This window comes from Mytilus edulis, chromosome 4 (genome assembly GCF_963676685.1).
Source record: "Mytilus edulis chromosome 4, xbMytEdul2.2, whole genome shotgun sequence".
NCBI lineage: Eukaryota > Metazoa > Mollusca > Bivalvia > Mytilida > Mytilidae > Mytilus > Mytilus edulis.
Genome location: NC_092347.1, coordinates 80,998,464 through 81,024,840, shown reverse-complemented (window position 1 = coordinate 81,024,840; position 26,377 = coordinate 80,998,464). Strand labels below are relative to the sequence as shown.

The 26,377-nt window shown below is 33.0% G+C and overlaps 2 protein-coding genes across 3 annotated transcripts; one reads left to right on the top strand and one right to left on the bottom strand.

Moving 5' to 3' along the window:
* The first annotated feature begins 403 nt into the window (after positions 1 to 403).
* On the top strand, positions 404 to 6,259 carry LOC139520687 (uncharacterized). The gene is made up of 8 exons (XM_071313557.1): positions 404 to 537; positions 1,422 to 1,610; positions 1,957 to 2,136; positions 2,615 to 2,779; positions 3,426 to 3,775; positions 3,983 to 4,076; positions 5,015 to 5,097; positions 5,810 to 6,259. Exons 1-8 carry the CDS (start codon positions 459 to 461, stop codon positions 5,909 to 5,911), a joined length of 1,242 nt encoding a protein of 413 aa, XP_071169658.1. The 5' UTR covers positions 404 to 458; the 3' UTR covers positions 5,912 to 6,259.
* Positions 6,260 to 7,754: 1,495 nt separating this feature from the next.
* Positions 7,755 to 18,589, bottom strand: LOC139520686 (Y+L amino acid transporter 2-like). 2 transcript variants are annotated; one of them, XM_071313556.1, is made up of 11 exons: positions 17,727 to 18,483; positions 16,799 to 16,924; positions 16,070 to 16,169; positions 15,445 to 15,489; positions 15,189 to 15,312; positions 14,246 to 14,349; positions 11,360 to 11,456; positions 9,869 to 10,018; positions 9,084 to 9,261; positions 8,638 to 8,732; positions 7,755 to 8,591 (listed from the first exon to the last, which is right to left on the bottom strand). In XM_071313556.1, the coding sequence occupies exons 1-10, from the start codon at positions 18,358 to 18,360 to the stop codon at positions 8,680 to 8,682; spliced, it is 1,611 nt and encodes a 536-aa protein (XP_071169657.1). In that variant the 5' UTR covers positions 18,361 to 18,483; the 3' UTR covers positions 7,755 to 8,591; positions 8,638 to 8,679. The 2 variants fall into 2 exon arrangements, with proteins under 2 accessions (XP_071169657.1, XP_071169656.1); XM_071313555.1 differs by having other exon boundaries at positions 7,755 to 8,732; positions 17,727 to 18,589.
* Between the last annotated feature and the right edge of the window lie 7,788 nt (positions 18,590 to 26,377).

Genomic DNA, 26,377 nt, shown 5'->3' with positions numbered 1-26,377 from the left:
GTTCATTCAGTGCTGTACCTTTCCTTTTAATCTAAAAAAAAACCTAAAAAAAAAAACAAACAAAAAACAGACAAAGATCGAAATCCCTTTCCCGTCTACCAAAAAAGAGCACACATCATTATCAGGACTAACTAGATAAATACAGGTACACAACATTAAGATAATAAGTTACATAACAATAGTGTAAAACATAAACCGTTAACGGCTAATAATACGGGTCTAAATGGACAACCTTGTTAACTTGCGTAATACACATTATAATCATAACATTATCCTTGTTAATTGAAAGAAATCATATGTAAACTAGCCGCTTGGACACAGGCGGCACAGACTCTGAAAAGGTTTATGGTAATGGTATTTTTCTTTTTTCATGCCGCCCTATATAATCATAATTAGTATTTTTCTCATCAGTTTATAGAAATCTGGTGATAGTCAGTAGATCTTAGTTTATAGTTAACATGTTTTATTTTGTATTTTGTGTTTGTTTTATCTTTGCTAGTGCTTACGAGGATGATTATTTCGAATTTGAAAAATCAGGTAAGAATGGGTGATAAAAACTTTCAGTTTTGTTTTTCTACTTAATACGAAATATTATTGCATACTTTAATTATCAACACGAAAGGCATGCTATATTTTAAGTGATCACGTCACTTGTTTCTGGATTGACTCTAAGCATGTAGGTAAAGTTTTTCTTACCACTCACTTGAGTTTTCGGAGTTTTAACTTATACATTTATTCATTTTAAAAAGAGAAAACGATCTTATTCTATAAGCTCCCCTTGCAGATAAACACTGTTTTCACAATCAATAAGATTCGTTTCATATTCAACCAATATCAACGCATTCTTCTTCAACGAATGTTATTTTTTAACTTCCAATGATATATAATAATCTTTATTTTTAAACACTCAGACACATATATCATGTTTACCAAGAGGCAACATACATAATCATAGTTATGGTTGCTACAAAGCAATGTTAAAATAATCATTAAATATTGATTGAATTAATTGAATTATTATAAATATTATAATATTTTTTAACTAATTTGTTAATGAAAGGTGATAAGTTCTTCAAACATTAATATTGCAAAATGAAAGCAGCCTTTCCTTTTCTCCACACATGGATACCTCTGGTAATATTCTGAAATAAGCTTATTTCTTATAGTTTTCTTTAACAATAACAGACTGGCACTCAAATAGATAGTGAAATGTATAACCAATTGACAAGGAGCAGAGATGACAAGGAGACTGTCTTTCATCTCTAGGAATTCAATTCCATCTTCCTGTTTCTCTTGGAACTTTATGATAAATGTGTTGGATCTATAGACTATACCTACGTGTCCTTCATAGTATATATTTTGAATTTCATAATACAATATGTATGCCTTCAAAGTTTTTGATCGCTCTTGTTATATTGTAGACAAATTTGGAGGAATATGTAACAAAAGGACAATATATAATGGATGGGGTTATAAACCTACACCCGGAACTTGCGACAAGTTTTATCAATGTGACGAGGAAGGTGTACCACATCAACAAAGCTGTGCAGCAGGAACATTCTATGATGGAAATGAATGTCGGCATGCAGAAAAAGTGCACTGTTCTTATGGTATTACTGATTTGACCTTTTTTTGAGATGCAAATATTTTTAATTTTATTTCAAGTCCGTATCATAGTCTAAACTTATGAATAATATTTTTTTTTACTAATTCCAATTACTACTAGTCTATAGCAAATAAAACTTTTCAAAAACAAATAAAAATATTTTTGAAAGAATTTAAAATTCACTTTTAGAAATGTCTCCTAAATGTTACGACCTATGCATGAATATTTTTGTATACTACATAGTATCCATATAAAACAATAAGACACTAACATTACACTTCATTGTGATCTTTAATCAAATTTAACCTTAGATTACTGTATTCTTCTATACATATTTTCCTTCATTATAGATCCTTGCCAGAGGAAACCACATGGCTACAGTTATGCTGATGGCCAGAGTTGCTATGGTTACTTTGTTTGTATAGGTGGACGTTCAAAGTACTTGACATGTTCGAATGGTTTTTACTTCAATGCTCACAAAAAATCGTGCCACTCAGATCCTACCTGCTTTAAAGATAACCTTAAACATCGTAAGTGTTATGCTTTATAAGTTAATATACATTTCAAAGACAAATCTTGATAACTTCCTATTGTCCCTTCAAATAAATGATATACAAAGCTATATGTAATTGTGAACAGACAAGCACATAGAAAAGTTAAAGTATTCTTTTGAATTTATTAAAAAGTATTCAATTTCTCTTCCAGATTTCTAACAAATAATTGATGAGATTTAAAACATGTTATTTCATTTGTAAATTACGGTTTTATTGTGCAGTGTGTACTATATAGATTCTATCAAACCCCAGAGCTTAGTTTTTGGAAACATCTTACTTTCTGTTGAAAGGAGCCTTTTTATACCTCAGCTACCCTTAGCACGGAACCATCCATATATGTTAAAACATCAGGCAATATTTTACATTGAAATATAACTGTACACTTGCAATACATGTACATTCACCATGATTTTTCAAATAGTTATCTTTTTATTTTGTTTTTCGATCACTTCAGCTTGCTCTTTCGGAACAACGTACCCTTGTCCTGGAAAGCCAGATCAGTTCTATCTATATGACGGTCGATCAACATTGACTACCATGAGATGTCCAAAGGGATTGTGGTATCGACCAGACTTGTGTACTTGTGATTGGATAATTCCAGGAAAAATTCAGAAGCACGGTAATATCTCATGAATATTCATAACTTTTTAACGGCATGGTCAATTGATGTGTAAAACAAGCATGCTGAAAGAACATGTTAATCATATCTTGTGGTTTTACTTATCAATGACAATAATGGATAGGCACTACAGCTATAGTGCATAGGTTATTGGTTCTCGATGATACCACCTGTTTTGCCCTAGGAAATTACATAAGAAAAATAATATAATGATATACAAAATACCAATACGCTAAGCACGCGGCGTTTAAAAGTTAAATCAATAAAGACGAGTCTGCTCGGAGGCTAGGCTGGGTAGGATGAATAGTCCTCTTGTGGACCTTTACCTTGTGAAATAGTACGTTAAATATCCGAGAATTGCAAGATGAGAATTGCTGTATAACTTGACACTAGTTAAATATCCGGCTAAATACGTAGGAGCATCATTTAAATTCAATTGCATCGTAATGTTCTTGTCATTTTATGCATGCAATATTTGCCATCGTACGTAAAAGACCAATCCGTTATTAACATTATCATCAAATGAAGAGCAAAATACGTTGTCATAGCTGTTTGAATGACTATTACCCCATTCATTTCAGTGTAGAGAATGTTAAAATCAGTATCCAATTTTCCACACTTTATAATCATTATTAAATGTTTCCAGGTTGTTCTCCAATGTTTCACTTCACATACAATGGAAATTTTCTGGAAAAGTATAACAGAATACAGCAAGCTCCAAACAACAACGTTGCTATTTACAGGAAATCAGCTCTTTTCAACAAAGGAGGGAAAATAATCATATGGGCTATGAACGACATCGACTTGGATAATGAATTTTCTCTGTGCTTTGAGTTCATGGCAAAAACATACAAAGGAGAAGTCGCTTTGATGTCGAATGACCAACACGGATATGGCGCTACCTATAAAATATCATACATTCCTGCGCTTGGTGTTGTTAAGGCTTATGTTTTACAGAAAAATAAGCGGCTGATACAGATGCAAGTTTTTGGTGTTGTAAGTATAAGCCACTCTAGTATATTGTTTTTTTTTAAATTTTTGCACACACAGTAAAATCAGTATTAAATAACGGAGGAAAATGGAAATAAATTATTAAATTTTGAAAGTTGTTTTAAAATCAAACAATTTCAATATCAGTTCGAGTTATTGACTTTAACAAACGACGCATACATACACTTTAAATGATAACTTTTCAATTTTCAGAATCCAAGAAGAGCACATTTTGTCCGTTTCGCGAGATCTGACGATAAGCTGACACTCAGAGTTAACAACTTAGCACCAGCTACAGTAGAATGTGGTGAGTTTATTTTTATTTAATAAGGCTGAAGATGAAATATAGTAAAACCATTTTCATGTTTGAAATTACTAAACAGATGTTTATTGGTCTTGTTTGAAAGTTCATGGTTACGTCATGGATTTGAAACATATTGGTATAGTTGCCTGTATAAGTCAATTCCTATTTAACGATATCGGAAATTGTTAGAAATTCCTTAACTCTCAATTTAAAGTATTAAACGTGCTGTTTTTTTGTTGCTAATTTGCTTATTTTTCAAAGTAGAGCTAAGATATTCTGTACCAGTTACACGTACAATTGCTGCTCCTTAACAATTCAAATACTAACTTAGTACTAGAACCAATTATGAAAAAAGTAAGGGAAGAAACGGTTAGTTTTCTTGTATTTTTTTTTAATGTTAATTAACGCTTAAATAGCAACTCCGAATCGACTAGAACAACAAAAAGACAAAAGAAGAGATAGAATGAAATTCAAAACAGTGTAGCTGTGGCCATTGATTGACACATTAAAATCATCCATTGACTGAGACAATTTACGTGAACGTTTGTCTGTAACGACCACTGTTCACGACGTACCTACGATAGACCATTAAACTGTGGGGTCACCAAAGGTTTCTTAACGCCTTTAATTATAAAATAATTCGAAAAATTATCAGAAATAACCTTTGTGTTTTGATTTATATAATTGATATAAATCAAAACATCGTGTTATTTCTAATTAATTTTTCGAATTACTTTATTTAGGTGTTGAGAACCTTTGGTGACCCCATAGTTTAAGTGTCTTTAAAAAGTACATAGTGAGCATTGGTCGTTACATACAAACGTTCGTCTAAATTGTCCCAGTCAATGGATGATTTTAATGTGTCAATCAATGGCCACAGCTACACTGTTTTGAATTTCATTCTAATGTTCCTAACCTAACTTTTGATTTAAATGTTACAGATGATGGTATTGCAAAGAATGGAAATCCTATGGTGATAGGCCAGGCAGGAGGGTGTACAGATTTCCAAGGATTCATCGACGAGGTAAGTGATGTTAATAATAATAACATGCACACTTCCGGAATTAGCTTTTTAATTACCAATTATAATGTTTCCTTATCTGTTATGGCAGTATTTAGAAAAAAGCAACACAAAATGAAACAATATGGTATGTCTGAATTTTTAACAAAACTTTGAACTTGAGCTAAATAATAAAATTGGAAAATAAATTACATTTGGAAAAATGACTTTTAAATACTTATATTCTTTCAAAGTAGTGTTCGTGAATTTATGCAAAACAATAGTTTATATTAAACGTTTAGGACTGTTTCAGAGTTCGATACACATTTTTTTGCGCTTTCTCACTATGGATATCTAAATCTTCAGTTTTTGTGGCAAATTCATATTTGTAGTATGCGGAATATTTTTTGTTTGATTGAGCGATTGGTTTGCCGTTTAAAAAGCAAAGAATTTAAGTATTAGTGCCCATTTGGTAAACGTTACCAAGTATTTTTGTTAGAGGAAACATTGTTATTTGCAATGCCACCGACGTACAGCTGTTTCTCCTACACCAATAATTCATTATGTGTGTGAGCTGTACTTATTTAGAGAATGTATTGAAAACTCTAACGGCAATTTGAGTATTCTTCTCTATAACATGATGAGGTATATAAACTAGAGTTTTTAGCATTGACATGAACATTTATTTTTTAACATGGGCAGCATTTGTTTTATTAGTGTTTAATATTATTTCTAGGTGAAGTTTTATAACTGTGTTCCAAAAGGATTTCTTGACGTGTATGAGGACTTGTTGGAGTCAGATCACCATGAAAGAGACAGCGTTGAAGACTTTCATTAATTACAGTTATAGCTTTAAAGTTTAACTATGACAACTGATTGATCATACTATTAAAATTTCATGTAATCTCCACTAAAGAATTAAAAAGAATTTCTAAGGCCAACTAACAGCCCAAGATAAATATCAGTAAGACGTCTTTTAGTTGTCACTGTTACAATTTTCAATAAAGAAAGTATAGAGATTAGATAAACATGAATATTTTTTTTTATATTCCATTTTTATATTTATTTCACTCTTTGTATATTTCATTTTAAAAAGACAAGGATTGGGTTAAACATTCTTTCAGTATAATGGCAGGGTTAATGTAATTATACTTATTTTGTATTTAAATATATTTTGTACTTGTTATCGTTTGTTGAGTTTTTGTTTGTTGAAAAATAAAACTTTAGATATCTATAAGATAAATAATTATCTTTAAAGTTAATTTCATATTCTTAACCAGGAAATCTATAATTTCTTTCATTTCTATAATGTATATACTGTTGTTGAGTGCCAACGAGAATTGTCTCATTGGCACTAATACCACATCTTACATCTATTTACTTTTGTTAGTCTATCTTAAATTTGAAACAAGCATCTAGGTCGAACATTGTTGTTTAAAGGAATGCTGTTCAGATCTCCCAAGTTAACTCAATGTTTAAGGACTTGCGTTTCTTACTATAATTTCCTTGATGGCTGCTGCTTAATATGAAGATTTTGATAATTTGTTACGGAAAATATCTGCAGTTGACCACGGATATGTTTCACTTCTAGCCATAATAATGCCCTCTTGTTATCGATTGTGAAACATCCAAAGAGAATTTTCTAACTTTTTACTCGTCAAGAGCAAATCGACGGGTGCCCCTTGCGCAGGCAGGAACAACTAATCCTTCCAAAGCGGCTGAGTTTATTCTCAGTTTAAGGTTGGTTCATGTTGCTTAATTTTTAGTTGTCTATGCCGTGTTTGAGGACTACTTGCCTTTCCTTTGTTTTATTTACTACCATGGTCTGTTTTTCTTGGACTAACTGTTTACAGTTGCCCTCTTTTTATCTACGCATATATTTAACACCGTTTTTAAGCATGACATAGCTCCTATCGTTATTATTTAAGAATTGAATGCTTCTTTTTGTAAATTTATTGGGGTGTAAAAGCGTTGACCGAAGTACATTTTGTTTGAAGCGCGGAAGCGCTTCATTCTAAAAATGTACGCACGGTCAACGCTTTTACAACCCTATAAAGTTACAAAAAGAAGCATTCAATACTTATAATTACATTTTTTAGCTATGATCATGAAAACACGAATTTTATATATTTTATTATTTAATTCACCTGTGCACTTTATTGTTGGAGCACGTGTTATCATGAGTGAAAAGTTGTATTGAGCAATGCAACTGCTTACGGAATAACACGTGATGTGCAGTTAGCCAATCAGAATAAAATATTATAATGAAACATACATCTAATATACATCTAATATAGCGAATTCCTCGTGCATGTATGAATTTCATTTGATTTTTTTTATCTGTTGATATTATGAGGTCTGGCGTACTGAAATTCGTTCCGTTTCAATGATTTACCCAGAATGAAGAGTAGACCTATGATATTGGAGTCTGGAGGTAACTCAAATTTTAGTTATTTTCATTCATAGATTGAATTTGTGTCTACGTAAACCTGTTGTATAATGCTAGGTCGTAGACATTGTTGACAATACTCTAAAAGTCAATTGTACGCCAAATATCTTTGAGATGTTTTTGTTTGATATTACATAGAATTGTGTTCTGGTCTATCAATCATTGTCTTTCTCGACAACAAAAGTTATAGCTTAGGGTTCAGTGAAATTAAAAAAAACAATAATACTTGTGATAATTTCGATTCATCTATTCTATAAACACTCAAAGTATAAAATATAAACCTACAGTAAAAATGCAAAATATAAGTTAATATATTGAAAGACATTTGTTTGAAAGACTTCAATTAAAGTATAACATATAAACTAACAGTTATTTATAGCAACACTATAAGTTAATATATTGAAAGACTTCACCTAAAGTATACCATATAAAAAAACAGTTTTAATACAAAAAAATATGAAGTTAATATATTGAAAGACATTTGTTTGACAGACTTCACTTAAAGTATAACATACAAACTAACAGTTATATATAATTCAAAAATAAAAGTTAATATATTGAAAGACATTTGTTTAAAATACTTCACTTAAAGTATAAAATATAAACTAATAGTTATAATGCACACATATAAAGTTACATGTAATATACTGAAAGACATTTGTTTGAAAGACTGCACTTAAAATGTATAACATATAAACTAACACATATAAAGTTAATCTATTGAAAGACATTTGATTGAAAGACTTGTGGTGTATGACGTCATAGTTAATTGAAAGACTTTGGTAGCGCCTGCAACATTTTCAATAAAGATTTTTCATATTGTTCACAGTTCGTAGAAAGATGTACGATGTAAATGGTTTTTCTGTATTATTCTGGTGTGGTACATGTGTATCCGTATTACTGTGTTAAAAATGAAAATGAAAATGCATAAAAAATACCCCATTAGTTGGCAGATTGACAGGTCACGGAAAAGTTTTCCCATACTTCCCACGTTACAAACAGGAACAGGAAAAACAGACAGAAAATAAAACGCTTTTGATATAAGGGGGATCTTTCCACATACATCGACCTTTAAATAGTTTCAATACAGATTACTGTCGATAACATGAATTCACTGTATTTAAGATACGCATCGGATGTCTATAGTAATGATGACATCAAGACGTTTTCTCAATCATAAGAATCTTCTGCATAAAGACTGTTAAAGACTCTGAAAGAAGAAAACGTTATTTTAAAAAGCACATAGATCTAAATCATCTTTAAGTGAAAATTGAATTACAACAATTAAAAAAAAGTACATAGAGTCTAGAAGATTTCAAAGATTTCTATCTTAAATTATATTTTTTACTCTTGGTCAATTTTATTTTCAAAAGTTAAAGGAATATGTTTTAGTACTAAGTAAGAGACTCTTTCCATCTGTTTTCGGATTGTAAAACCTGATAATCGTTTTACAATTGGACTAGGAATTATTTTCTTATTAATTTTTACAATTGAACTAGGAATTATTTTCTTATTAATTTTTACAATTGAACTAGGAATTATCTAATAACGGTTAAATTACCTGTGAGTTCTTTGAAAGGCAATGGTTTAGGATTCCACAGTACACCAAACCAGTAGATTGGTATTCCAGAAAACAAGATTGCTAGTCCTATACCCATCTTATGAGGTTTTTGGTATATCGCTAGTACAAGCACTGCGATGTTGACTATGAACATAGAAACAGGCACAAACAGCATGGTCTGAAATTTACAATAACAAGATCAGAATGTTCTACCATATAGATTTAGGAAGATGTGGTATGAGTGCCAATGAGATTAAACTCTCGATCCAAGTCGCAATATATAAAAGTAAACCGTTATAGGTCAAGGTACGGTCTTCAACACAGAGCCTAGGCTCACACCGTCTGAACAGCAAGCTATAAAGGTCCCCAAAAATTACTAGTATAAAACCATCCAAACGGGAAAAACCAACTGTCTATGTTCACATATTATTTCCAGTCGTTGCATTTTGATTGTGTCTTTATTTACATTTGTAACATGTTTAGACTTCGTCAAAACAACCAAGAGGCAACACGTTTGAGTTATATATCTAGATGTTTCAACACGAAATAAAAACATATACTTCTCGCTATTTGGTCTCTTGTGGGGAGTTACCTCATCTTCTCGATTTTCTATTTTTAAAGAGGTAATACAATACATTCGGTTTCAAAATAAATCATTTTAATGCCATACCAAACTACTTGTAATCTGTTTTCAAAGTTTAGAAATGAAAAACATATATTGTTGGTGCAAACATGCTGTGTGTAAAATGCTACATACACTACACAATATTTACATGATAAATTACCTGATACGGTCTTGGTAGTTTCGGTTTTGTAATTCTTAAGTATAACAATGAGGATACAACAGCGATTCCCATTATCGTTGAAAATAGACTGATGAACTCCATCATATCGGTCACTCCTCCTGTGTATAGCATTGTCAATCCCCATGCCAACTGAAATGTAAAATCTCTAGTAATTCGAACCAAAAGTTGTGTCTTGAGAGTACCACAAAAAAACAACATTGTGACTAGTCCAAATAATTATGACGTCTTGGAAGACTATTTTGAAGTTTTGCTTTGACACTTTCCTGCGATGTAAGGCGTCAAAGAAAAAAAATAATAGCCTTTCAACACGTCATAATTATTTTAATGGCAGCAAATAAATCTGATATCCAGGACACTACCAAAGCAGAGATTTCTCCTAACAATTAAATTGAGAATGGAAATGGGAAAGGTGCCAAAGAGACTCCCGACCAAGGAGTTAAAAACAGTCGAAGGGCTCCAATGGGTCTACAATACAGCGAGAAAATCCCGCACATGGAGGCGTGCTTCATTTGGCCCCTCGACAAAAATGGGTACTAGTTCACATACTAAAAAGTAAAATCACAAAAATACTGAACTCAGAGGAAAATCAATTCGGAAAGTCCATAATCACATGTCAAAATCAAATAACAAAACGAAAACGAATGGCTAAACCACACTCGATGGACATCAACTAATACAAATTTAACAAAGGGTTCGGAAAAGAGATTACATGGATACGTATTGACTGCACAAAGATTGCTATTTGAAGGTATTCATGTTCTTGCAACACGCATAGAAACTTGACAATTTTAAATGAACGTTGATGTATACTTTTCACGTTCAATAAATACTTCTTTTGTTTTCAAATATACTTTGTAATTTGTAATTTGATACTGGAAAAAATGTATGAAAAACCACATTGAAAGATACCAGACAGGATTATAAATGTATACGTCAAATGCGTGTTTCGTTAACAAAAGACTCATTAGTGACGCTCGAATAAACAAATAAAAGGCCAAATAAAATGCGACGTTGAACAGCATCGAGGACCCAATGTTCCGGAATGTTTTGCAAACTAAACTACAGCTACCCGGTATGAAAATCCTCGGTATTTCGAACAATTTAGGTATGTAGACAGATAATCTATGATACGACGATACCCATGATAGTTCATCTCAACACTGAAGTGCTTATAATGGAGTTGAAGTGTACCTTTATACAATCTACATGAATCAACAATCTAGTCACACAAAAATTAAAACACAACAAAAATCATGAAATACCATGTCACATATCCAAACAAGTAAGCACAGATTTTAATCAGTACTGCACATTTGAGTTTGCTATGTTACATCAAAATCCAAATCTTGCAATTTTTAGTTGACAGTGTTACATTTAAATGGTCAAAATGTTCATGCACATTGTTGCATTTGAAAAAAACCAAAAACAAATTCCTAATCAACTATAGATTTTCTTTATAAAGTTACTTACAAGCAAAAATATCGCTGGCCATGGAGTCAAATATTTCTTATGTATCATACCCAAGATAGTAGGCATATGTCCCACACGTGCACCAGCGAATATCAGCCTGTAAATAGAGATTTTTATAAGTTTTAGACGTTTGTGATTTATTATGTCTTAATCCTAATTCTAACTTCTTGAGTTTGTGTCACTACTTTGTTTGTTAACATTGTATATATGAATCTTTCTCTTCCTATTGTAGACACATCAGCATGATTTACAGCTGTATAACATAGAAATGAAAACAAACTAGAATGAAATTCAAAACAGTGTAGCTGTGGCCATTGATTGACACATTAAAATCATCCATTGACTGAGACAATTTAGGTGAACGTTTGTATGTAACGATCAATGCTCATTATGTACTTTTTAAAGACACTTAAACTATGGGGTCACCAAAGGTTCTCAACACCTAAATAAAGTAATTCGAAAAATTAATCTGAAATAACACGATATTTTGATTTATATGACCTTATATCAATTATATAAATCAAAACACAAAGGTTATTCCTGATTAATTTTTCGAATTATTTTATAATTAAAGGCGCTAAAAAACCTTTGGTGACCCCACAGTTAAAATGTCTATCGTAGGTACGTCGTGAACAGTGGTCGTTACAGACAAACGTTCACGTAAATTGTCCCAGTCAATGAATGATTTTAATGTGTCAATCAATGGCCACAGCTACACTGTTTTGAATTTCATTCTATAAAAATCTGTTGAATAAGGCAGAACTCATCAGATGGATACACATAGAAACACATCCTATACAAAAACACAGAGTGTACGTGGCTGGGTACTTGTTTATCCCAACAACAAAAGACACTTATTACTGATATGAGAGTACTCGCGGTTACTGACAGTCAATATTCTATTTGGAGAAGCGACTAGTTTTTACTGTTAAGAAAAAAGAAGACATGGTATGATTACCAATGAAACACCGTTCTACTGAAGATCAAATTACGCAGACGAAATCATTTTTACCTCCGTATGGCCTTAAAAATAAATGAGCCAAACCCATAGCATATAGAAACATAGCCATTACATGACAAATGTAAAACATTTCAAACGAAAAAAAAAATAGCGACCTGATAGACGTAAAATTATTAAACGAAGAAAAACAAATATGATATACAGCATCAAACGATAACTGTTGTTTTAGTTCGTTTTTATTTCCACTGAATCAACATTTTTTTTTCTTTAGATTTTGAATTTGCCCTAGTAAATTATTTTAAACATGCCCCTACAAATCGATTTTGTATCTGTCACGCTAGAAAATGGGGATATTATATATTTGCAAATTATAATAAATTCGTTGAAAGCTGTATTTATAACTTTATGTTCCTAAGTATAAACTTCAGATATACCCCAAAAGGCGAAATATGGAGTTTGTGCGAGATGTGGAGCAGTTTGATACAGTGAGTAGACTTATTTGATATCTAATATGAAGATAACTTAAATGATGTAACATTAAAACAAAACAAAATGAATGGTAGATATATGATTTTGTGACACTTAAATTGTGCTACACTCTTTTTGTTTTGAAATAGAAAAAACATCTACTGTAGGGATCAATACGTGTATTGATATTCCAATGAGTGTACTTATATCAAACTTCCTTGTTTTCGTATACATTTTCTAATCCAATGAGATCGATATATACGGGATGGTCAACATTTAGAACATGTCCTTTTTTCTCAGGTAAACTAATTTTAGTGAATAGGTTCTTCCGGGATGTAGTAGAACACATATTTGTACACACCCATATAGCTAACATTAGCATATTTGTAAACTAAACAATTTGCATTTTAACGTATATGGTGTTTTAAAGTTAAAATTGTCGAGTTCATAATTTTTAACCTATAATAGGAGATTCTAGATATCTTAGATTCTTCGGATTGTCAACTTTATCAAAATGCAAAGTTCAATACTTTACTTTAAACTTTTTTTTTAATATTTAGGACATTTAGGAATTACATGCATTTTCATATGCACGTAAAACTTTTTAAATCAATATTTGATTAAAATTTAAAAAATCAGATTTTTCATGATTTCAATTTTGTATAATTTAATACTATCAGAATATTAATTTGGGGAAAATCTAAATTCCTGTTACTGGAGATAATACATAATTACTAAATAGGGAAGTGATTATTGCTGTTGTTTAGTAAAAAGTAAAATCATAAAAATACTGAACTCCGATGAAAATTCTTTTCTTTTTAATTGAAAAAAACAACATTTTTGGGGGGTTAAATTATAACTATAAAAACTTAATTCGAATTGAAAAAAATGAAGGAAAAAAAAGACTTCAATTCAAATTGAAAAAAGAGGAAACTGCTGTTGCTTAGTTAATATTTATCAGATGAATAATGTCGCAGATATCTTATTGATAACCCTAGTCATATTTCGTTTTAAAACAACCAAAAGAGAAAAAAGCAAGAAATATGAGAGTTTTAAAAATAAAACAAGAATGTGTCCATAGTACACGGATGCCCTACTCGGACTATCATTTTCCCTGTTCAGTGGACCGTGAAATTGGGGTCAAAACTTTAATTTGGAATTAAAATTAGAAAGATCATATCATATAGGGAACATGTGTACTAAGTTTCAAGTTGATTGGACTTCAACTTCATCAAAAACTACCTTGACCAAAAACTTTAACCTTAAGCGGGACGAACGGACGGATGGACGGACGAACGAACGAACAGACGGACGGAGGTAGAGACCAGAAAACATAATGCCCCTCTACTATCGTAGGTGGGGCATACAAATCAGACTTGAAGATAAAAACTCTCAAAACGCTTCCGTGTTTACAGGTTATCCAGTGCTTATTGAAGTGTTCTAAGTAAACAACTTACCTTGAGTGCCCCATTATGGAGGCATTGAGTGCACCAATGGATGTTAGAGCTACAAACACGGATATCACGACAGTCAAGGGTCTGTAAAATCGATGGATATACACCTGTAACATTAAATTGTGTGTATTAATGAGAAAAAAGAGACAAACGATACCAAAAAGACATAAAAAAAATCAGTTTAATTATGCATTTTACGATATCAGATAAGTGAATATCTCTTGTCTTGTCATAAATGTAAAACCAATGCATAAACAAGGTTTTCAGGACAAAGCTGACAAAAGAACACAGACATTTTAAATACAAAAGTGCTAAACAGTACTAAAAACTAAAGTAAAAGCAACACCGTGAATGTGAAAAAGAAGATGTGGTATGATTACCAATGAAACAACTCTTCACAAGAAACTAAATGACTAAAAATTAACAACTATTATAATTTATAGATCACCGTAAGGCCTTCAACAATGAACAATGCCCATACCGCATAGTTGGCTATAAAAGACCCCAAAATGTCAAATATAAAACAATTAGCACGAGAAACTTACGGCATAGTTTATGAACTAAAAATGAACGAAAAACGAATATGTAGACCTCGGACAGTGGTGTAGCAGTACAATATAAGGACGAACTATAAAAGTTATTTGAAAAAGGCTTAACTCACCAGATGGATATACATATACATCTAACAAAATCACAGAGTGAACGTGGCCGGGTACTTGTTCATCCCAACAATAAAAAGACACAAAGTCAGATCTCAGAGTACTCGCAGCTACTGACAGTTAGTGCAATGCCAATAAAAACTAATAAAAAACAATTTTAGACATAATATAGGGGTTATACTTTTTTGGTATTCCTCTGGGTTTTCTTTTATGTGGCTAATTCAAAGATATGTAGAAAGTAAAATAGCAAAAATACCGAACTAACATATTGCAAATGAACGACTTACCAATGCAACAGCATTAGATGCGACAACTTCCGAAGGTGACATGAGCGTAAAATAAGCCACATTAGCCAGGATGTATTTCGTTATAACGGCTATCATGGCGATGAAAACTGATCTTGGCAAATCTCTGAAAAATAAAAAAGGGAATAAATGGGGGTTGAGATGAACGTCTTCAATTTTTGCACCAGTATTAAAGGCTATATTATGGAACACAGGATTTCTAATCAGTGACCTTTAAAAGGATTATAAAGATGCTTACTTTTCTGGCTTTTTCACTTCTTCCATTAGACTAGTCATAACCTGCCTGTAGAATATTAAAAAAAAATATGTCGGGATTACATTTGATACATATATTGAGTATGTAGATAAAGTTCATTACACTATTCATTTTATAGACGTTAAACGGTCTTGGTTTTCTAATGATTAAAAGAGCAGGCTAATGCCACTATAAGGCAGCACTCGTACCAGAAAAGTGGACATGGATTAACATAAGTTGCAAAAACTTGTTTCCTAATCCACAATAAATAAATATATTTAAACTAATTATTAATTGATTATTGATAGCTGCTTTACGTCGAGTCGCAAATATTACATGAGCAGAATGACAACATGTAAGTATTATAAATATATATAATGGGAAACATATTTGAACTTAAACCGAGTAGCATTTCTGTTTCCCCAAAAGGTCACGTGTATTGTGTAAAGGCAGCAAATGTTAGTACAAATGCACTACTTAGTATTTATGTGTTTCGGTGATTCGGCTGGGGATCCAACCCAAATGAGATCGCTCCACACTCGAGGCAAGCACGCTACCACATTACTGACAGGGCCGTTGTCGTTTTTAAGATTGAACTCGAATGTGTTTTTATAATAGAATACATTACCATCCGCCGTAAGAGAAGATGGAATAAAATATTGCAAGAGCAAATTCTCCTGGTTCTTTAGTTGTTCCTTCAAAAATATCCTCGAAGTTTTCAGAGTCCCCTAAAATAAAGATATTGTGAAAGTATTCATTCATGCATTTATTTTAAACGATAGAAATATATCATACCACGTTTGCGTTTAGAAGCATTAAAAAAAGACACACTTATAAATACGAAATCTTCTCGTTGAAGTGCAACGTGAATAGGGGGAAATCCGTTACTAAAGATAAAAATTGTTATTTCATCATGACAATTCTTGTCGTCGCGGTTTTTTTTTAATTAAAGAGGCTCTATTTGTCTTATGTTTGCATATATGTATGTTAATTCTTGATCACATTTAACTAAATATATTCTATACATGTAGCTGGTTTTGCAAGACATATATCGCTATTGGCAATTCGAGCTAACGACAAACATAAAAAAAAATACTAATATATTTCATTTGCCGTATCATTATGATACACATACACATCTTATTAGTATTAACCCGTACTTGATAACGGATAGCGTTTGATGTTTTAGCCGGACAATTTTATCAATTCTATATTATTCAATACCTAAGTGCTGGTTCATATTCTGGACGCCAATAATTTTTTGCATTCAGCCGATGTCTGCTCTTTGGTTGGGTTGTTATCTCTTTGACACATTCCCCATTTCCAATCTCAATTCTGAGTTTTAGTGAAAACATACCTTGTGTGAAGTTAACGATCCCTGATGCTATAATTATCAATAGAGCTAAGACTTTTGTACTGGATAGCAGCGTCTGTATTTTGGTGACGTACTTCATGTAAACACAGTTGATGACTACAAATGTTACTATGAAACAAAAAAAACCAATAATTTAGGTTTAAATTTAATTTCAGCTGAGCACAACACATCAGAGCTATGATCACACGTATAATTTATTTACTTACTCGCGTAGATGTTATGAAATATTTTTAGCAATAGTTAGCTGATACCAAAGACTACTGCATTCGACACTAAGGTTATCTTGAATGTGCTTGCTTTTATGTGTAGTGACATAATAAACACAACATTGTAGTCCTTTTAATAACGACAAGATAAAGAATTAAATATACAAGAACAATGAAGATGTTTTTCTTGTAACATAGGGTTATATAGCTGTTTAAATTCTTGTCCTTTGGTCCCTCGTAGACAGTTGTCCTATTCGCAGTCATACCATATCTCTTTCTTTTTTTTTATATTTCCCAGTAATTAGTTATCAAAAGTACCAGGATTATAATTTTATACGCCAGACGCGCGTTTCGTCTACATAAGACTCATCAGTGACGCTCAGATCAAAACAGTTAAAAAGCCAAATAAATACAAAGTTGAAGAGCATTGAGGATCCAAAATTCCAAAAAGTTGTGCCAAATACGGCTAAGGTAATCTACTCCTGGGGTAAGAAAATCCTTAGCATTTCGAAAAATTCAAAGTTTTGTAAACAGAAAATTTATAAAAATGACCATATAAAACCTCCTTTGCAATTCTAGATATGGCGTGTTGATTTTTACCCCTTATTGTCTGTTTTCTATTTCGTTTTTTGAACGTTTTTTGTAATTGATTTATACACAGTCTAGCTAAAGAAATTAAGCGACTTAAACAAAAATATTCTTACTCATTATCCATCCAGCTAAAAGTTTCACTGCATTGTCTGGAGCCTCACAGTCGGGAAAGAATGGTTGGAAAATATACAAAGCTGCGGTGTATGATAAAAATGCCCAAAACGGACCAGATATTAAAACAACGTATCCCCACAAAATTAAGAAGCCTGGTAATGGCCCAAACGTCCTCATAACATAGGCATACGGACCACCAGCTTTTGGTAGCATTGTTCCAAGTTCGGCAAAACACAACGCTAACATCATATTAATAAGTCCACCAACAAGCCACACAATCAACGATGCGCCTATAGACCCTGCAGACTTCAATATTGCGGCAGGAGATATAAAAATTGAGGAATGTCCCGTCACAGCAATCATGATAGCAACGCAGTGAAGAAGATTCAATGATTTTTTCATTTGAAAGTCCGAATGTTTATCTTTTCTCTCAATATCGACGACTGGTGGCTTTCCATCATCTTTCTTAGACTCTTCGATGCTAGAAACCCCACTGCTGTCCGATATATTATCATATGTACTATCATTCAAATATGCCTTATTTTCATGTCCTGATATTGAAACTAAATTCACTGGATTTTCTTTGCTTTCTGGTGTAGCATAAATCTCTATCTTCTTTTTAGATCTTGCCATTTTGGTTATTTTTTGCTTTAAATTTTAGAGTTTCTTTTCCTTTCGATATGATGCGTTTACAGTCTTAAATGTTACTGAAAGATCTTTTCATAAACACACGAAAAGGTAAGAAATATAAATTGAATCCGGTTTATCGTCTATGAATTAATACTGTATAAATAATTATTGACCAATGGGGGAGTCCCATTTAAATCCGGTTATTTTGTCGAATTTAAAGTCCAACCCTTTTTAACTCGATCACGTATCTTTTAGTTTCATAAATAGAAATTTCTCCGCAACAGTATTAGTCGTTTTTCTCAAAACACAAATTGTAATAATTTAATTTATTAAAAAGTCATGTTTATTGAGGATAGTGGATTCATCAACCGAATTTTATGTACATATACAAATTCATGTCTAACTAGTATATTTGTATTTTTGCGATGTTGTATGTCAGTGGCGGTTCCAGGGAGGGGGTAGGTTCCGTGGTTTGGGCCGATCAATGCATTTGAATGGGAGCATACAGTTAGAACCCCCTTTTAAAATGGCTGGATCCGCGCCTGTATGTAATGTGTTATTTTCTTAATTTTCATGTATGTCATCAATCTAATAGGGGTATAACAGTATATTATTTCAATCAACTTATGATTCAATAGTTGTTTTGTGTATATATCCGTACAACATAATATGTCGTTGCATTTATTCAGCTGGAAAACTTCTCGCTTTTTTCGTTATTCGTTAGGTTAGTCCCTGCACTGAACATGAATTAGGCCGTTAGTTTTCTCGTTTGAATTGTTTTACATTGTCATTTCGGGGCCTTTTATAGCTAACTATGTGGAATGGGCGTAGTTCATTGTTGAAGGCCGTACGGTGACCTATAGTTGTGATTTTCTGTGTTATTTTGGTCTCTTGTATATAGTTGTCTCATTGACAATCATACCACATTTTCTTTTTTATACATTTTAGGTACGTTTATCTCAATCTTATATCCAAGTAGTATATCATTGAATATAATGAAGCAAGAGAGTATTTGTCTGTCAAAACTTAATGTCCGTTATCTACAATCTAATTAAAAACCGATCTCTCATCGCTCCTGTTTCTGATATGTCGCGTGGGAGATCTAACGAAACCCGCTTTGAGGTCACATGTGAGTGACCTCGTAGGTGTGTCTTTTTCGACCAATGAAATTGAGTCTTCCACGATCCTGGAAGTTTAACGTAAGGCAAAGGGATGTAACTCATTTTATTTACGACGAAATCGCCAGTCAAAATAATTCATAAACTTTTTTGATTGGCTTATTAATAGGTCGTCAACTCATTTGCATATCTTTATAAATTCATAACTTTTAGTTCACTCACATGTGACCTCAAAGCCGGTTTCGTTAGATCTCCCACGCGACATATCAGAAACAGGAGCGATGAGAGATCGGTTTTTAATTAGATTGCGTTATCTACAGCTAGAATCAATGAGCAAAAAAATGGAGAAGCAGAAGAAGACAATAACACTGTGCATCACCACCGGATAAAGGTAGCCTCGAAGTGGTGGAAAAATCACAGTCAAGTAAGGTTTGATTCTTCTTATTTTCATTATATTCTACGTTTAGTTCACAAGTTGACTTTGTGATTGTGACTCCTTATAAAAGGTAAGTACTATTTAGGGTAGATTATGATCCTTAATTGGCTTTCTCTCCCCTCAAATCGTCAGAATCGGAAATGGGTGGTACATGTTCAAATATGTATGTGACTCTCTTCGATCGCAACCACTCGTTGAGTAGGTGTCCTGTTGTAAAGGCAAACTGTCCAAATCCAATATGACCTCCTATTCCAGTGTTACTCAAATTTTCTACAATCTTTATCCCGGACTTCATACTTCAGAAGAGAAAACGAACACAAAAGTAGTACAAAGGCGTAACACAATGATTGTTTTATTTGTTTATGTTTATGTTTATATTTATAAGTTTTAACCGTTATACATTTTGTTATTGCATGATAAGTTAATTGATCGACTGGTGTTTTCCATCCGTGGCATCATCACAAAGGATATATCGTGGCGAGAGGTTTTCAATCCGTCGCATCATCACACAGGATATGTCGTGGCGAGAGGTTTTCAATCCGTCGCATCATCACACAGGATATGTCGTGGCGAGAGGTTTTCAATCCGTCGCATCATCACAAAGGATATATCGTGGAGAGATATTTATTTTAATATAAAAAGAGACAGAAGACACCAAAGACTCGTTTAATTCGAAAAGTGACCGAAAAAATCATAACAGTAAATTTGTTTGTTTGAAGAAATACTGAGGGGCTGGACAGGGGGGTATGTTTCTCCCTGCTCCCGCCCCTCTTCTCCCTTCTCCCGCCCTCCTTCTCCTTTCTCCCGCCCTCCTTCTCCCGTCTCCCTCTTCTTTCTCTCTCCCTTACCTTTTCCGACATGCATTTCATTAAAATCCATAAAACATTCAGGAAGAGTTTCGCTTTGAAGATTAGTAATGCCATACTATTAAAGTAACGAGTATCTCCCGTTTAACATTTCGAAATTTCTCATTTAAATATAGCTTCTATATCCATCCAGTTTTTCAGGAGTAGATGCACTTAAAAGAGATACATTAATAGACAGATAGGGTGCAATATGCCTGCAACATGATCAGACGCATACAAATTCCCATCTAGGAGGGACATTTCAATGCAACCTCCCATATTTTCAATATTTGACAAATTTTAATCGGAAATAGTCCTGTTAAGGACGGCAGTAAAAATTGTGAATGTGTGCCTCCAGCTTATTTCAGACCTCAAGGTCATAAATCTTTCGAGCATGATTTTTCTACTCAGACTTGTAATCAACCAATCAAATTGTTGGATTTCATGTTTCGAGCATGATTTTTGTGCTCCGAGCACTGAGCAAAGTTTTATGCCTTCAAGGCCTGATACACGCCGTCTCCCGATTACTTTTAAAGTATAAAATTCAGAGGCGTAGCACTCAAATTTATATTGGTACGGCGTGAAATATTATGGGTCGCAAAACAACTCATATCTGCCTCAAGGAGGCAGATATTCGGCAGGGGTTTGGGGGCAGCTAAAGGGCCAGAGAAATTTTGGGATAAATGGTGCAAAATCCTGCATTCTGACACTTAAATTTCGCTTATCATTTTTTCAGTAACAATTTGAGTTATCTCACTTTTTTGAAAATCTAATTCAAAATATAGAAAAAAAGAAAAGAATTTGAAACATGAAATGTGTCAAAAAGTCAACAATCCAAACGGATACAACAAGTGGAATATCTTGGCTTAAATTTATACTTCCAATTTTGTGTCGGATGCCATTCAATGTGTCTAGGCATACAGGTTTCTTTTTATAGTGGTACAGATAATAAATTTATTTGCCGAGCGTAGCGGGGCAGATTTTTTTATGACCTCTTTTTCGCCTCAAAAACATAAAATAAGTGTAAAATGCACTAATTTCATAGTTCTTGACGTGAGGCTTGTATATAAATAAAGAGTAAGGGTTAAACATTTTTGATGCCGTCTTCTACTCCATTAAATTTCTATTATAAATTGATTAGATGGTTCCAACGCTAGAATTTCTTATTGACATTTATTGAGAGGTTTCTAGTGATGACTTCTTTACACATCTTTCGTCAAAAACATATGGTTCAATTGTAGAAGTTTATGTTATATATAAGTTATGGTCCTTATGATGATTTTAATACGGGGACCTCAATATCTCCCTAGAAAAAGAGTATAACTAAAAATCATACAAGACTAACAAAGGCCAGAGGCTCACGACTTGAGACAGGCGCAAAGTTGCGGCTAGTTAAACATGTTTTTGAGATCTAAACCTCCCCCTTATACCTTTAGTCAATGTAGAAAAAACATACACACAACACTACGCACAGTAAAAGTCAGTTGAAGAGAATTCTGAGTCTGATGTCAGAATAGGCCACAAAAGAAACTAAACAAATTGGCAATTATACATAAACTAACACATACTTCTAGCAGTTACATACTGACATGCGAGCTCGAGACTTGAATTAAACTAATATATGATATCGTTTCATCATATGAATATCAAGCACGATCCCTGCCATTAGGGGTTTAGTAGTATACCATCATAAAATATATGAGAAGAAAGAACCCTGTCCAAGTGAATCAATATTAAAGCCAAAATAAGCAATCTTTAGTGAACTGACAACAGTATCGTAACTAACCCTTCTTAAAATAAGTAGCTTTTGAGTTGAATGCCGACAATGTTTGTGACAATGTATAAACAAGGGAAAATAGAACATTTTCAGCCGATTTTGAAAGGGACATCCCAAATTCACCATCATTTCTAAAAAAAAAATGTGATAAGTTTAAAAACAATTCACATAAAGTTCAGCTACACAAAAAAACGTAATTGGTAGGCTAAGGTTGCATCATCTAGACATAAAAAAGTATTTAAAAAAGATTCGATAATTTATTTTTTCATTTCGGTGCCCACTTTTTTATTTAGCTTATTGAATGCAGTACTCAGTTTGACTTTAATTAATTGTTTACTTTTAACACATTATGAAACCTGGATTAAGAGTTCAACTCGTCTCATTAATTGGCTACTAATCTACCACATCCCTTTATTTCTATTGAACCAGTATTAATAAATGTTTATATATATATATATATACCGTTTATATTGCCTATGACTCATAAATGGGATTTTCTGTCTTTGTTTTTTCCTGTAAAAACTTTGTTTTCTTTAATCCCGTGAAAAAACTTTGGTTTTTTTTCAATAAATTATAAAAAAAGGTATGGCATGCCATACCAACGAAAATCATTGGTACGACAGCAGGCTACTACGCCCCTGTAAATCCAAACTTTAAAACGCAGGTTATTTTTAATTTGTGAAAATACGTGGAATTTTTGTGACACTATTTGTGCAATTTTGTAAGAAACCAATTCGTGTTAAATTGGTTGCAAAAAAAAGCTTCTTTTGGAAAATAATACTGAATATGATTTGTTGAAAATACATAGTACAAGCAGTCTTTGGAAATCAGAATTAACAATGAAGAATAATACAATTGTCCTGGAACTTGGTTATTTTGGCACACTTTTCCTATATGTTCCAAGTGTAACCCGTTTTGAAATATAATTTGACTGTACAGATAATATGGTTCCGGAAGCTTTTAAAAAATAGATTGCCGATACTGTAATCTTATAAATACAGTTTACACAGGACAGCAACATGGAAATGATGAAAAGGTTAACAAAGGCCTGTCATGTTGGGATGTCAACACTTAATGCGCATCTGTTTGAACAAAATAAAATGATATCTATTAGACCCCCGGTTACATATTTTTTCTTTCAATTCAGTATTTCAAAAATTATTTCTTGAAATTTACAATCACACAATTCATTAAAATAAAACCCAGTGGCCAACAATAAATGAATAATCGTTTAATTAATTATTTTAATAATTGTCGAAAATAAACCAAGAAAAGCGCTCGGAACGACAAAACAAAATAAAAAAGATGTGTTTGTTTGATATATTTCTTCAAATGCAGAAACAAACTGAAACACGTAAACATTTTAATATCATTTTGGTTCATGTTAATTAACACTTGGTGTACAGGGATGGGTGTGTTTTGTTGTTGAATTGGACATGATTTACAATTGAGATTCCCAACTATATTCCATTATGATCTTTAATATAAATATATATATGAACCAAAAGTGCGCAAATTCAGAGCACAGAGTCTGACTTCTTCTACAGTGTACAATTTCAAGGTGGAACTTTTATAATGCACCAAGTGTTTTACCTATAGACGATGCATGTATGTTCTCAGATTTTTTTTATTATATCATTTTTCACGAAAGACAGAACAATTTCAAAATGTATTGTATGGTCCTGAACATGCCTGAAATATTTTCTACCAGACATTTTGCAACCTCAAATCAATAAATTCAAATTATTCTTGAAAATCACTGTTCACCCAATGAAATTTTGAAAGGTGAATCTCAGACTCCACCCTGTTAGTTGGAAATAAAACTAAATCAGTTAGAATTAATAGGAAATTTATGAAACCAGACAGGGGAAATAAAAAAAAACGTTACTCTATATTAAGTAATCATTATGTCATCCTTTTTTGGCCAAATTCTATGCATATAGGTCAAATTTGAAGCAATTTATCAAAAACAAAAATAAGGATGGTGACATGTATCGCTATACATGCACAGGCTCACAATAAAATCCTGGAAATTGTTTGTTTTTTATTCTTTCTCCATATATAAGAGATTGTAATGAATTAGTGAAAAGGTTTTTCATTACTATGCACAATTTTCTGCGACTGTCATACAAGTGAGAGTTTTGGCTAACCATAAAACCAGGTCCAATCCACAATTTTCAGCATAAGAAAATGCCTAAAGCTGAACCAATTCGGAATATAACAGTTGTTATCCATTTGTTTGATTTTGCAGTTAGATTAAGGACTTTCCTTTTTAAGATTTCGTCGGAGTCGTTTTTGGTTGTTTTTTTGGTCGTTTTACTTTTTAATACCATTTTCTTGAATCTTTTGATCCACTCATTTATTAAATAATTGTTTTCCTGCTAAATTTTAATAATTTTAATACACATTTTTATCTCCTTTATATACCCTTTTCTCCTTTCTCCTGCCCCTTCTCTCCTTCCTCCCGCCCCTTCTCTCCCTTCTCCCGCCCCTGCTCTCCCTTCTCCCTCCCCCTCTCTCCCTTCTCCCGCCCCCTCTCTCCCATGCTCCCAATACCCTGTCCAGCCCCTCAATACTGTATTTCAATCATCACTTGGGATAACAACCGGATATAACAATGAAAGCTCCCAAGCGGGAAGCTTGCAGTGTATTTGATTTTTTTTATCCTGCTCTGTTCACAGTTCAATTGACTGTTTCCCTTTATTTTTTATTCACCTATTATTCAGCTGAAGTTTTGTAGTATTTGTGATTTGGTATCTACTTTTTGTTGTTGTTGTGAACTCGTATAGTGTGTGCATTTATGGACATTACTTACAAAAGAAAGAGTACACTCTATGACAGTACTATTTTAATTTTGTATGAAACTGTTTTTTGTTGTTTTTATTTCTTAATACTGGCTTGTACTCCTCTGGTATAGAGACACTTTTCGATTTGATATTAAAGAACAGATATTGTTCTGTCTATCAGTAGTTTAGGAGGTAATTAATTAAGGCGATACAAGTAGATTACCAAAATTCAAATCTCGAAAATCTAGAAGAGGAAAAGCAAGTAAACAAACAATTTGAAAAGCTTTGGGATTTGCATCAACGGAAATGACATCGTCCATCAAGAAAGACGATTGGTGTTCTGCGTCGAACTCCGAAACAGCGGTTACGTCCTCTTGTACGCTACGTTGACTTTATGACGATGATAGTTTAGCGAAGCAACGTCACCACTGTTTCGGAGTTTGGTTCTGCATATGCGAGACCGGATAGGTGTATTGCGCAGGCATTAAAACGAATAATTATATGTGACTGACAGAAGGCCGTTATCTTTAATGTCCTCGATTGTTAAGGTAATGTACATGGACATCAAATCTCCATAAGGTATTTTGTACAAAAAAAATCAGTCAAATTCTGTATGCAGGTATTTTCTGTGATGTCAACCTTTTAAAGTTCGGCAACAAAAAGAAGAAGATGTTGGTGCTTTCTGTAAGATTCTGTTCTCAAGTCCAATGAAGTTACAGAAACGTCCAAATTCCCAAGATAGTATTAAGACACCAGGAAGTCTATTATTGGGGTGGATGAAGACGAAGCAGTGGCGGATCCAGAAATTTTCATAAGTGGGGCCCGATCTCGTTACGCTTCAGTGATTCCCTATATAAGAAACCAAATTTTGTTCTAAAAAGGGGGGCCCTCCCCCTAAATCCGCCTCTGTGAAGTACTCGGAGAGAACCATCGGGCTCCTCCTCAGTGATAACAGCCACACCGAAGAAATATCTGAAAACTGATCGCCAAGTTAAAGCCGTGGGTCACTTTGACTGAATCTCCCAAAGTACCTATGCTAGTTTAAACTCCGGTATAGG